Source organism: Halictus rubicundus, chromosome 2 (assembly GCF_050948215.1).
Source record: "Halictus rubicundus isolate RS-2024b chromosome 2, iyHalRubi1_principal, whole genome shotgun sequence".
NCBI classification, from domain to species: domain Eukaryota; kingdom Metazoa; phylum Arthropoda; class Insecta; order Hymenoptera; family Halictidae; genus Halictus; species Halictus rubicundus.
In genome coordinates, this window is record NC_135150.1 from 7,082,511 (window position 1) to 7,095,157 (window position 12,647).

Genomic DNA, 12,647 nt, shown 5'->3' on the forward strand with positions numbered 1-12,647 from the left:
AGGGTGCATTTAGGACCCCGTAAGTGGTCCGAATTATAACTCGGATGTTAAACGGAAAAAAGTGATACAGCAGTTTTGCATGGTTTAACGAACTTTATCATTCTGTAATATGACTTTCCGCGGAAGTGCATCGGTGCAGTTGCAAACTGTAAATTTGACATTTACTGTAGACGCTGGGGAAAAAAATCAATATTTCAAAAAGTGTTGAGTTTGATTGTACTCTAGTATTTTTCTATTCGGAATAGCACAGGAAATCGATTCATACGAAACAAAATCATAGGGTATCATTAAAAAAAAAAAAAAAACAATGCACTGTTCCGTAGGAAGTCACATTATTTACACGATGATAGATCTTGTTAAACCATACAAACTTTTCCTGTGCGATTTTGTGCTCCCTTTATTAACAATCAAGTTATAATTCGGTCCAGCGATTGCCCAGTTAGCCAAACCTGCTTCGAGCAAATTTTGATCAATATTTGTAATCGTACTTTGCGAGCAAAGGCAGTCTTTTTGATGCCAAGACCATGCTTGGAGTAGAATTTGGTCCCTACTTCCTATGAATTTGCCACCAAAACTTGTCGACAAATTCCGAGCCTAATGCGAAAACAGATGGCTCGATGATCGAGTGCAAAGTTTGCAGGTACAATTCCATGCCACATCAATGCTAAATCTTGCTCTCGTGAAGTAAAGGGCAGGAGGAAGGTTCCCTCGCGTAGGAGGAAGAACGGAATTTTATTTACACTTCTAAATCACATAATTTTTAGTTTCATGTATTTTTAATCATTTAATCCCGTCTTCCCTCCTACAGGAAGGTTAGGTCTGCTCTTAGTGTAACCGACCTGCCTTGTTCACGAGGTCAATGTTTGGCACGGATCAAATACTCATTTAGCCTAACACTCAAATACCGAGCCAAATGCGGAAATGGGTCGGAATTTGTCGACAAATTCCGGTGGCAAATTTTGGTGGAAAATTCGTAGCAAATTGCTTACTGGGTGGCTACACTATGTAGTCATTTTCGGAACTAATCTCTGAGCTCAACCCATGCAACATTCACCAAGACAATTCTCAAAATGCAATTCGTCGTTGTAACATACCTTCCTAATACTGATCCTAAAAAACCGAGGGTTCGACAGCGATAGGCGAAAACACTGTAACATTTTTACCGAGCGTTCCACACGACACATAAATTCTCACTAATGGTTCTGTAAAATTCGTCTAGCCATCGCAGCGATAGTGGAGTTTGTTGTGTCTGGAAGCGGTTCCGGATGTGTTTTCCTGTGCTTGACGTAGCAGGTCCTCTTCTCGAAGTCCTCGTTGCAAATGTCACACTTGTACGGCCTGGAGCCCGCGTGCGCGAGCACGTGCCGGTGAAAGCTGTGCCTGTACTTGAAGCTCCTATTGCAAATGGTGCAGAGCATATCAGGCTTGTGCTTCGTGTATTTGTGCGTGGCCAGGGTCGACGGTTTGGCGAACACGCACTTGCACTTGTCGCACTCGAACCCTTTCTTGTGCATCAGCAGGTGGTTCTCGAGCCCGTTGCGCAGCCGGAACTTGTTCGTGCAAAGGTGACACTTGAAGTACTTGACGACCCTCTTCTTCAACCCGGACTCGTGCTGCCACTCGTGCAGCATCACGTTCCTGACGAACTTGCCGCAGAACTTACAGGGGTGGCCGACGTTCATGTGAATCCTGTCGATGTGCAGGGCCAAATCGCTTTTCAGCTTGAAACGCTTTCCGCAGTGGTCGCAGATGAACTTTGGCTCCACATTGCTGTGCACGCGGATCTGGTGCTGCCTTAGCCCAAACATGCGCTTGTACCTCTGCTGACAGAACGGACACTCGACATACGTATCTATCGCGTGTGTCTTCATATGCTCCTTGTAGGCTGCCTTCGAAACATAGGCGTGGTGACAGTGGTCGCATTGGTACGGCCTCTCGTGGAATCTGCGAATGTGTTTGTTCAACGCTTGCTGCGTGTCGTAGACTTTCTGGCAAAACTGACACATCTGTTGGACATTCAGTATCTTGTCCTCTTCTTTCACCGATTTATCTTTTCCATTTTCTTCCTTACTCTGCCTGTCTCCATCTTTACTCTTGCCTAGGGCAGTCTGCGGCAAAGTTAGTTCTGGTCTGATCGGCACAAAGACCTTCTTAACTTCGTAGCACGCAGCTCCGTATTGATCTTCGACCGGAATCAGGACGCTTTTGATTATGTTCAATCCTGTCTCGTCCTTGATTTCGATAGGCACTAATTCGTGTTTAATTTTTTTCGTCACTGGATCCCTCACAGGCACTAGAACCGACTTCAACTGAACGCCGAACCTTTCATCCGCGGAATCGTCGGTGACACCGTTCAGCAAGGGATCGTTGGTGTCCTCCTTCGATGATTGCTCGTCGTACGCTAAGTTTGTACCATATTTCGTCGGCTCATCCGAATCCAAATTATCGTTAACGTCACTTTCGTTGCACCAATCAGTTTCGTTACCATCGAGCTGAACACATTCGGGGCCACCAGTGTCGTTGCTTTCAGAGTTCGTTGAGGTTTTGGACCGATCGTCCTGATCCATGTCTGGAACTCCGGAACATACTATAAAAAGTGGTTGAGCTGGGTTCTCAGTAGCGTCTGCTGACATCCTGAAACACCCATTCATTTAGTCAGTCGCAAGAAAGAATTCACACGCCAGTTTAAAGAAACAGCAAACAATGGTCGATAAATTTAAGAGCGAATTTTAACAACCATTCTTGTATTCGATATTTTGGTCGTCTGTGTGTAATGATCGTTACTGGCTGAACACGTGCCATAGCGGGAGAGGAGACGAGTGGACAACAAAGCGTTGTGCTGAGAATCGGGGGGAATTTTTAAGGTAGAAGAATTCAATTGAAGTCTGTAATAAAGCAGCTTTACCATGATGTTAACATAAGTAAACAGTTACTTACATCGACCTACAGTTTCGAGATTGTTTTAACGAGCCGACATTCTCTTACAATTGACGCGAAACCCAACCTAATGTCACCCTGTTATTGTCACTGTTTTGTTTTAGGCAGTTCGTCTGGCAATCACTCTATAATTGTTCATTCAATCATATGGGTGTATATACATCCATTCAGTTTTAGTAAACGGGGAAGACGAAAGATTGTTTCAACAGACATACACATCTAAACAGAATACAGTTTACAAAAATACAGATCCAAGTTTCAACGTACCTCAAATGTCATGGTCCATACAATGGGAAAGTAAATGAAATATAATTGTTAATAAATCATTCGAATGCTTTATTGAACCACAAAACTGCCACTTTTATAAACGACCTAATCAAAGTTCTTGTACATAAAAACGATTCTTATAAAAGTCAATTTATGCTACTAAAAGAAACAGTGGTGCAACGAAGTTCAAAACGTAACAAATGGCACATTAAGCTCTACATATTAAAGACTGTCAACATTTTTCTTTCACGTACATTCCTATCTACATCGATCACAATGTTCTCCCGTTCCAGTTTCTCTTTGAAAACACAAGGTAAGTCACTATATTTCTTCTTTGTTCAAGTTACGCATAACGCCTACTGAGCAACAGAGGAGGCGGCGGAGGATGATTTCCGGGGTGTTTCTTCCGATGAACCATCATGGGGCTCCTCTGAGTGAAACTTCGTCCACAAACGTCGCAGATATACGGCCTCTCGCCCGTATGAGTGAGCTTGTGGATCCTCAGTGACACCGACCTGGAGAAAGATTTCTGGCAAACTGTACACTGAAACGGTCGTTCGCCAGTGTGCCTTCGCGTGTGCATCAACATCGATTTCTTTTTACCGATTCTAACTGGCTTCGATTTTGTCTCTTTCACTTGTTTCTCAGGCAAGCTCAACTCGGGTGCCATCGGGACTGTTACGTTCTTGATCGCATAACTCACCGTGCCATCCGACTCCTGGACCGGTATCAAGATGCTCTTGATTATGTTCATTCCCGACTCGTCCCGCACTTCCGCCGGTACTAATACGTTCTGAATTAGCCTCGTTTCCGGGTGCCTGACCGGCACCAGAAACGTCAGTATTGGCATCCTATTTAAATCGTATTTCACGGAATCGTTGTTAAGCTCAGTCTGCGTGACGTCACTGGGAACCGAAAGACAACTCGAGCCACCCAGGCACAGGCCGTCATCGTCCATGGAGTGTCCGTTCTCAGTGTCGCTCAGCATGCAATGCTCTTCCTTGACGTCACACATCGGGGATGTGTTATTTTTAATAGACATTTGATCTTGGTCCAGAAGTGCCGGCCCACTACATTCTACAAAAAGCGGTTGCGCTGGATACTGTATGGTTTCCGCGGTCGTCGACATCCTGAAACACCCATTCATTTAGTCAGTCGCAAGAAAGCATCCCATGGCATTCGAGAAAAGGACAAAGAACAAACGCTAGAGGCGCATAACTGTAGCCGTTCCTGGACAATTAGTTTTATTCGAATACGGTTGATGTGTGTGATCGTTTACATGGCAATGGAGAGAAACCTAGTAGATAGACATCGGCAAACATGGACAGAAAGCCCAGAGAACTGTTCCGAAATGGATACGAAGTTGGTATAAATTAACACAGTCGATGCTACTTACATTGCACAACTGCTACTACATGGATCACATTGATTACATTATCTTACAACGACATAAAACTCATTAAATACGTTGACTCCTTGTTCGAATCGCCCTGTGGCTGCAAGTGCGCCGATCAACGTAAAAAGTATTTATTCAATTACGTTTGATCGTGTAGGTACACTTTCCAGGTTTACGGCGTCGCGTGTGACATTAAAAGTACGCGATCGAAGAGAAACACAATACTGATATCCTTGCACTCTCCATCGCAGTACCATACTCGTAAGAATGTCCTGTCCGCAGAGTTACAAAAAAGTTTATTAGAAAAATACAACAAATTGCATGCAAACGACATCGGGATAACTGTTTTCTCGTCAATGCAGAAATTCATACAATTTCATCTGCAGAATCATCTCGACAAATACTGAACGAATACAACTTATACGAATACAACTACACTGAGTCCCTTTCAAGGTTTGATATTCTGGGATCGTTCAACGTTTCTGAATATTAACCAAATTCACAGGAGGCGGAGGGGGATGATTTCCAGGGTGTTTCTTGTGATGCACCATCATGCTGCTTCGCTGAGTGAAGCTCTGCCCACAAACGTCACATATGTACGGTCTCAAACCACTGTGGATTAGCTCGTGGACTTTGAGCGTGATTTTGGCAGTAAAACACTTGCCGCAGACCTCGCACTCGAAGGGTCTCTCGCCGGCGTGTCGCATGTTGTGCTGACGAAAAGAGGCTTCGGTCTTCAGCTCCTTGCCGCACAGCGAGCACAGGTACATCTTGCCGTGCGTTCTGTGGTGCTTGCAGTACTGCTTAGTGTTTTGGAAGGTCTTCTTGCAAGTGTTGCACTGGAGCGGTTTCGGGTCGCCGTGAGCGATGCGTTCGTGGGCAATCAGGAAAGACTTGCGCGGGTACACGTTGTTGCACTTCTCGCAAGAGTAACTTCTACCCAGCAACTGACGCCGTCCCCAAGTGTCCGGGTCCTCGGCATTGAACTTAGGTTCGCGTTCTTCCGGGACCTGATCGCACATCGATTTTGGGTCTTCGGTGATGTGCTTGCGAACCCGGTGCGCCATCAGCCAACTCATGCTTTTGTACTTCCGATGGCACAAGTTGCACTCCATGTAGGTGTTCTTGTTGTGGCTTTTCTTGTGGTCCTCAAGGGCTTCGGCGGAATCGTAACTGAAATGGCACTGATTGCAGCGGAACACGTTTTTGTGTCGTCGACGGATGTGCCTTTCCATCTTATGCTGCGTTTTGAAGCTCAACTGGCACAACGGGCACGTGTTCCGCAGATCGTCTAACATCTTATCCATCGCATCGAGATCGTCGCCTATGATTTTCTTATCCTTCAAAGGATCCTCCGTCTCTTCCATCTGTTCTTCTACCACTTCCTCACACGGTTCTCCCACCGTCTCAATCGGCATCAGCTTGGGTAATATTTTTCGTATCTTGTTTGATGACTTAGCCGGTAGGTTGGTTGTTGGATTGGCTGGTAGATTGATTGTTGGCTGGGTTGGAACCGGGTCTTTTTGAGGCGTCCAAGGCTTAGGTGGCGTTTGAACTGACAAACTCGGTGGTGGCTGAATCGGCATTGTAGCTGGGTAACTTGGTGGTCGAATCAGTATTTTAGCCGGCAAGCTCGGAGGTGGTAGAATCGGCGTTTCAATTGGCAAACTTAGTTGTGGTTGGATCGGTACTAGAACTTTCTTAACCTCGTAGCGCGCAGACCCATCTAGGGTCGGCATCGGTACCAGTACGCTTTTGATTATGTTCAGCCCTGTATCATCTATCATTTCAACCGGCACTACTGTATTCGTCATTGTTTTGGTCTCCGCGTTGATCACTGGCACCACCACCGTCGGAATTCTGCTCGCAGCGGGACCACCCCTGGCCGCGTCCGTCGTGGAGTCGTTGCTGACCTCTGTCGTCACTTTGCTCGACAAGGAATCGTCGTGGACCTCGTTTAACAGGGAACGACAACTCGTGATGCGTATGTAGCTGTCCTTGTCGACGTCGCTCTGGTAATCCTCGCCCTTCAGCTCTTCCTCGGCGTACGCGTCGTCGTCGTCGTCCATCTCTTCATCGGAGATCGGTGGCGATTTGATCTCTATCGAATCCTCTGGATCGTATTCGATATTAGAGTCTCCCTGACAGTCTACAAAAAGCGGTAGCCCCGGGTTACGCGTATCCGCGATCGCCGACATCCTGAAACATCCATCCGGTTAGTCAGTCGGAAGAAAGGCTCCATATTCTCGAGTCTACAAAGCTAACAATGCACATGATTCGTGGTGTCGTTTCCGTGTCGTTCGACACTACAATTACCGTGTCCGAAGACACTCGTCATAGTTTTCAGCCGTTAAACGAAAGGATAATTCAAGGTGAGGGGATGTATAATGATTACAAGTTACATAATGAGAATTGAACAATTCCTGAAAAGGATTTAATTAAAGGAAGAGTTCAGTACAAGCGATGGATCTGTTGAACATTGCACTGAAATAATGTCGTCTCTGTAGTTAAATTTACAGTTAATGCTACTTACATCGATAAATGTCACAGCGTTTAGAGCAAACGACGTTTAATTCCCGACGGGACTCGCTTACATTCTCTTACAATTCAATGTGATGCGCGATCAACAATTTGTATCGGCTTTCAAATTCGTACTGCTTCCCTCGTTTCGTGCGCTTACTGTGCATTCCCACCGGTCGTTTATTTAAGTACACCGAACTCTGTACATTTCCAATCATTTTGCGCGTTACACAGCGAAACTATGGTTTTATCAATGCCGAAGCAGTACTCGTTGTCTCCTCATCTAAAACGAACACGCCTCCGGACACGGTCGAGACACATGTGTTCGCACCCTTTCGAATGTGATGTTCTAATCGAACGAAGACGGTAATATGCAATGTACAATAATATCGTAAACGGTGTAGTGAACGGAAACGTTTGCAACGCACACCGGTGACCTTCGTTACCCCGTTACAATTCGAAATTAGAACGCGCGAAGCAGACTTTATCAAATTTTTAAAAAATATCACTTCCATAATTAATAGTAACTCGGCGCAGAATATAATAGGAATTGTCGTACACCGCAACGGACAATGGCGATTAATCTATTCAGATCAACAGATCGCGTGTGCGATTGCAGGTTTTCAGTTGTCCAAGACATATTTCCTCGAAGCTCAGGATTTGAAAACTTCGGTAAAGAAAACGGTTCGGTGTAATAAGTAAGCTTCCTCGAATCTAAAACATCCTCAAGTCCCACAATTCGCGAAAAGGCTGGGTTCGTACCATCTTCCTCTATCGACAGATTACAATACTATCAAAAGACTGTGGATTTTATGCGTTCAAGAGGAAACGGATTGCAAAATAGTAATTTGAAAATGCTGCCGTAACGCTAATTGAAATTATGGAGAAAAGAAATCGATATCTACGTAGCTTCTGTATCTTGCAGGCAATTTTTCTTTAAAATCCGCAGTCTAAGTATCAACATCCGTGAAGCGTACAACGTTTCCTGTTCGATTCAATCCCGCCATTGCTCAACACTATCCCCTATGTTCATCAAACCCTCGCATGGACACGCGCACGGCGCAGAGGTTCTCTCGCTGACACTATTTTCCAGAGATCCATGGTGCTCAACTAGATCCAGCATCCACATTGTCCAACCCAATCCCGAGTTTGCTGAGGTACAAAGGTGGAGGAGGAGGATGGTCTCCGGGGTGTCTCTTACGATGCGACATGAGACCGCTGCGTTGCGCGAACCTTCTTCCGCAGATATCGCACGTGTACGGCTTCTCGCCCGAGTGTATCAGCTTGTGGACCCTGAGCTGCGTGGACACGGCGAAGGTCTTGAAGCAGACGTCGCACTGGTAGGGTCGTTCGCCGGTGTGGGTTCTTATGTGCATCTGCAGCGAGTAGTTGGTCTTGAAGTCCTTGCCGCATTCGGCGCAGAGGAACTTGTTCGCGTGCAGCCGCGTGTGCCGGTCACGATTGTACTCGGAGGCGAATCTTCGGTAGCATTTGGTGCACTTGAAGGTCTTCGGGCTGGTAATCTGTTTGCCGTGGGCGTTCCTCTTGTGGGATGCCAGGTGAGTCCTTTGTGGGTACGCGTTGCCGCAGATTTCGCAGACGAAATTGTTCTGGCCGCTGTGGCGGGTCACGTGGTCCTTTAACTCGTAGTTGGACATGAAGGACTTGTCGCACTGGTGGCAAGGATAGCGGAAGTCCCCCTCGTGCATGCGCCGCTGATGAATCCTCACCGAGACCTTGCTGTTGGTGGTGAACGTGCACAAGTCGCAGCCATAAACGGCGTTTTCGTGACGGCCGATGTGATCGACCAGCTGTGCGCGACGTTTGAACCTCTTATCGCAGGTATCGTATCTGTGCGGACGCTCGTTGCTATGTTTGATCATGTGGCGATCGTAGGCACCCCGGTTCACGAACTTCCGTTTGCAAAGGTCACACGAATAATCTTGCTGATTGTCTCGCCTCCTCTCTTTCGGGATACGAGCGTACCTGTGCTCATCCAAAGCTTTCTTCGCGATCGATCGTTCCTCCAGCAAAGAAGATCGACGGAATCGTGATCGACCTTCCACGATGTTGAAGTCTGCAGGTATCGCGTTCCAAATTATTATCCCCGCGGGTCTGCAACCAACAATGTCAAGTTTCAACATGCGATACGGGCTCGTGCAGGTTTTGCGGTGGCTTCTCTTCTTGGTCGTCGAGGGTTTCTCTAACCGGAGGTTAGCGTCAGTACTGCGGCATAACCGTGGTCTCTTTTCGACGAGGATGTGAACGGGAATGATACTCTCGAATATCGATGGAACGCAATAATCGGCGGAACCCTTAATCCGCTTTTCAAACGATCATCACATACTTGCTTTATTAAACGCATAATATTGTAATAAAATAGCGGCGGTTAACATAAATTCGCCGTTCCAGTGAATCAAATTTCGAACGAACCGCCGCGCAAAATCGATAACAACATTCATCTCGTTACAATGACATCCACGCGCGCTGCTTGGAATATAAAGTAACAACTCCCGCAAAAACATTGTCCGAATCACTAATTTCTTTAAAAAAGAAAAAAGAACAGGCTGCGAAACGTTCATCGCTCAATGAAGACCTACTAGTTGCCCGGTATTCAATATCTTAAGAGAGACGGACAAGAGAGAGTGAAAAAAGGAGAAAAACAGCGGTACAAGCTCTTGGAAAGCGTGGAACACGTAATATTAATAACTAATACAATTAGTCGCACCATAATACGAGCGATGTCGAGACCGCCAACGGATATCGTCAAACATAAAAAAAAGAAAGCTTTATCCATTCATTCGCAACGTTCTCGAACAATGTATCGATCGCGAGCCGATAGTAACCTGAACCAACAGAGTTAACAGAGTTTCCAGAACGATCACCACGCGTGTCAGCTCGTGCTCACAGCTCGCTGAGTACTGTTCGATCAAAGTTCCACCTTCGACGGGGAAGGCACTCTCACCACGGCTGATTTTAGACGCAAGTCGACTTCTGATGGGCGGTCAGGTTGCCCTGGCAGGAGAACCCGCGGTTGCAGATCTGGCAGACGTAAGGCCTTTCGCCCGTGTGACCTCTCCTGTGAATGGTCAGCGTGGACCTCTGCGAGAACGCCTTCGGACACTGGTCGCACTTGTACGGTTTCTCGCCTGTGTGCACTCTCCTGTGCATCCGCAGGTTCTCCGAGTCGGTGAACCCTTTTCCGCAGATGTCGCAGACGTACGGTTTCTCGCCGGTGTGTATGCGCCGATGTTTCTTCAGGTGTTCGGCGCTGCTGAGGCTCTTGCCGCAATAGTCGCACAGATAGAGCTTGGTCGGGTTGTGGCTCTCCTTGTGACGGAACAGGGACCTCTTCGTGGCGAGAACGCGGCCGCAGATGTCGCAGGCGGTGCTGGTCACCTTGTTCGCCTTCATCTCAGGATGCATGCGTCTGCAATGAGCGGACAGCTGTCGCCTCAGATAGAAAGCGCTGCCGCACAACTGGCAGACGAAAGGCTTATCCCCGGAATGGATATTGTAGTGTTCCTGCAAGTCGATCGCTTTGCGGAATCGCTTGTCGCAGTCATTGCACTTGAACGGCAGGTCCGCCTTGTCGGTGTGTCTGAGCATGTGAATGCTCAGAGCCGCCAGCACCGTGGTCTCGTAGTCGCACTCCTTACACATATAGCTCGGATAAAAGTGGGTTTTCTCGTGCCTAGTCAGGTCGCGGAACAGACGGAACTTCTTCGGGCAGTGTTTGCACGTCAGATCGCCGACGGTGTGACGCATCAGGTGCTTCTGGTAGTTGCTCTTGTGCCGGAACACCTTGTTGCAGGTCTTGCAGAGGAACTCGAGTTCCGGCTTCTCCTTCTTCACCTTCAGCGACGACGAACGGTTCACCGTGGTATTCCCGGCTTTCCGGCCGCCTTTTCTACCCGAGTGTTTCTTCATGTGTTTCCTCAGGTTCACGTACGTACGGAACACCCTTCCGCACTGGGCGCACGTGTTCTTCCGTTTCCCTCTGTGCTCGATCTCGTGGTTGTCCAGCAGAGCCTGGGACGCGAAGAATACGCCGCACAGTTTACAGTGATAAGCCAACGGCAGATCCTCCTCGTCGTCCTCGTCGTTCACCTCCTGCTTTATGAAGCTTTGATCCTGGCTCGCCGATGGGGCTGCCGCCATCGTCGACGATACATTGCCCGCACCGGGTATCTGGGGACTTTTCGGCACCGGATTGGTCGCGTCCTTCTTCATCAGGTCGAGCTTCGTCAACATCGGATAATACTCTTCGGAAAACTGTAGCTGGTTGTACCTGAAATAGAAAAATTGGAATGGGCACATCAGTATCGGATGTCCTCGGTGTACGATCGCAGTCGTTCTGCGCCCGGACACGAAATCGTCCAGTGAAATGTACAATATCGTATACCTGAAAGCGAAGTCGATATATCAAGCACGCTCTCTACAAGTTCAAGATACTGCCCGCGTGTTTTGCGGTTCGATTAGTATTGTCCTTTCTGTTTTTTTTTTTTCTTTCTTTCTTTCTTTGCGGGAGTGGATTGCGTTCGAGCACGCAGAAGATTGATCAATGTGGTAAACAGTACAAAGGCACACTACATATATAATTGAACGTCAAATAGCGGATGTTAGTCGCGAAGACACATTACCAATAACACAGCATTTATGTTTCGACGATGTCAAACAATCCCTTTATTTAAAATAAATTACAATCGTCACGTCGTTTGAGTGTCTTAGAGAAATATTACAGTTTTCTTTCGATACAAGACGATGACTCGGGACGGCTTTCGACGTGTTGCGAATGCGTTGTTCTTCAGTGGGCTGAGAGAGTTTATAGGCCCTGTAAAGTTGCCTAGCAGAACATAAAGTGGTCGACCGAGCAGCGATATTTTTCGCTGGAAAAGGACAGAATATGACGTACTCTCTCGTGCTGGCACTAAACGTTGTCGAGCGGACAACTTGAAAAGAAGAAGAGGGATCAGAGATTTTCTTCTTACGAAGAAAACATCGTCGTTTTATATTGGAAGAAAACTGTATGAACTTTTACACTGATCGCGGTGCAAAAGTATTGTTTAAAAAATGTTTCGATTTGCAAAAAATAATTTGCATTATAGGGTAATTCGTGTTTATTTTGGCTCATAAGAGTGTCACTAAAATGTGGATTATTATAATTTATTTACTAAATTTAAAAATCTTCATGAGCAATATCTGTTTAATAATTTAGAATGCTGCGCATTTACACGCTAGACAGCTTCTTTCTAACTTATGCACATTAACCCTGGTCACTTCAATCGACAATATTGCTGCAAAAACTAATATAATTAGACTGCGGATTTCTATGCGAAACAAGAATGTTCTCACCTCGACCACAGCAACTAGAATTTAATAAAAGTGTATTTTCTGACGTAATCATTTCAATAGTTGCTAACTAACAATTTTCGTTTCTACTTCACCTACTCATTTCTGACGCAAAGGCATAAAATTCGCAGTCTAATAATAACAATATAGCGTTCTTCGTTTCATCGAACATGTC

At 46.4% G+C, this 12,647-nt stretch overlaps 2 protein-coding genes across 10 annotated transcripts in view; both read right to left on the reverse strand.

The window, feature by feature from the left end:
* The window catches only part of LOC143363861 (uncharacterized), a 71,771-nt gene that overhangs the window by 32,890 nt on the left and 26,234 nt on the right, over positions 1–12,647 (reverse strand). The window contains exon 5 of one of the 9 annotated variants that reach the window (XM_076804408.1): positions 710–2,634. The exons of 5 other annotated variants lie outside the window; for them this stretch is intronic. In XM_076804408.1, coding sequence (XP_076660523.1) covers positions 1,194–2,634 — 1,441 coding nt within the window. In that variant the 3' untranslated portion in view covers positions 710–1,193. Of the gene's footprint in view, positions 1–709; positions 2,635–4,561; positions 6,800–9,294; positions 11,412–12,647 lie in introns of those variants that run through there. 3 more of the 9 variants (XM_076804391.1, XM_076804399.1, XM_076804424.1) reach the window with 3 other exon arrangements.
* Positions 7,004–9,264, reverse strand: LOC143364012 (uncharacterized). Its single transcript, XM_076804535.1, has one exon. It carries the CDS (start codon positions 9,262–9,264, stop codon positions 8,227–8,229), a length of 1,038 nt encoding a protein of 345 aa, XP_076660650.1. The 3' UTR covers positions 7,004–8,226.

Excerpts from the sequence above, each read along its gene's own strand:
- LOC143364012 (XM_076804535.1), bottom strand. The coding sequence starts at position 9,264 with ATGTTGAAACTTGACATTGTTGGTTGCAGACCCGCGGGGATAATAATT.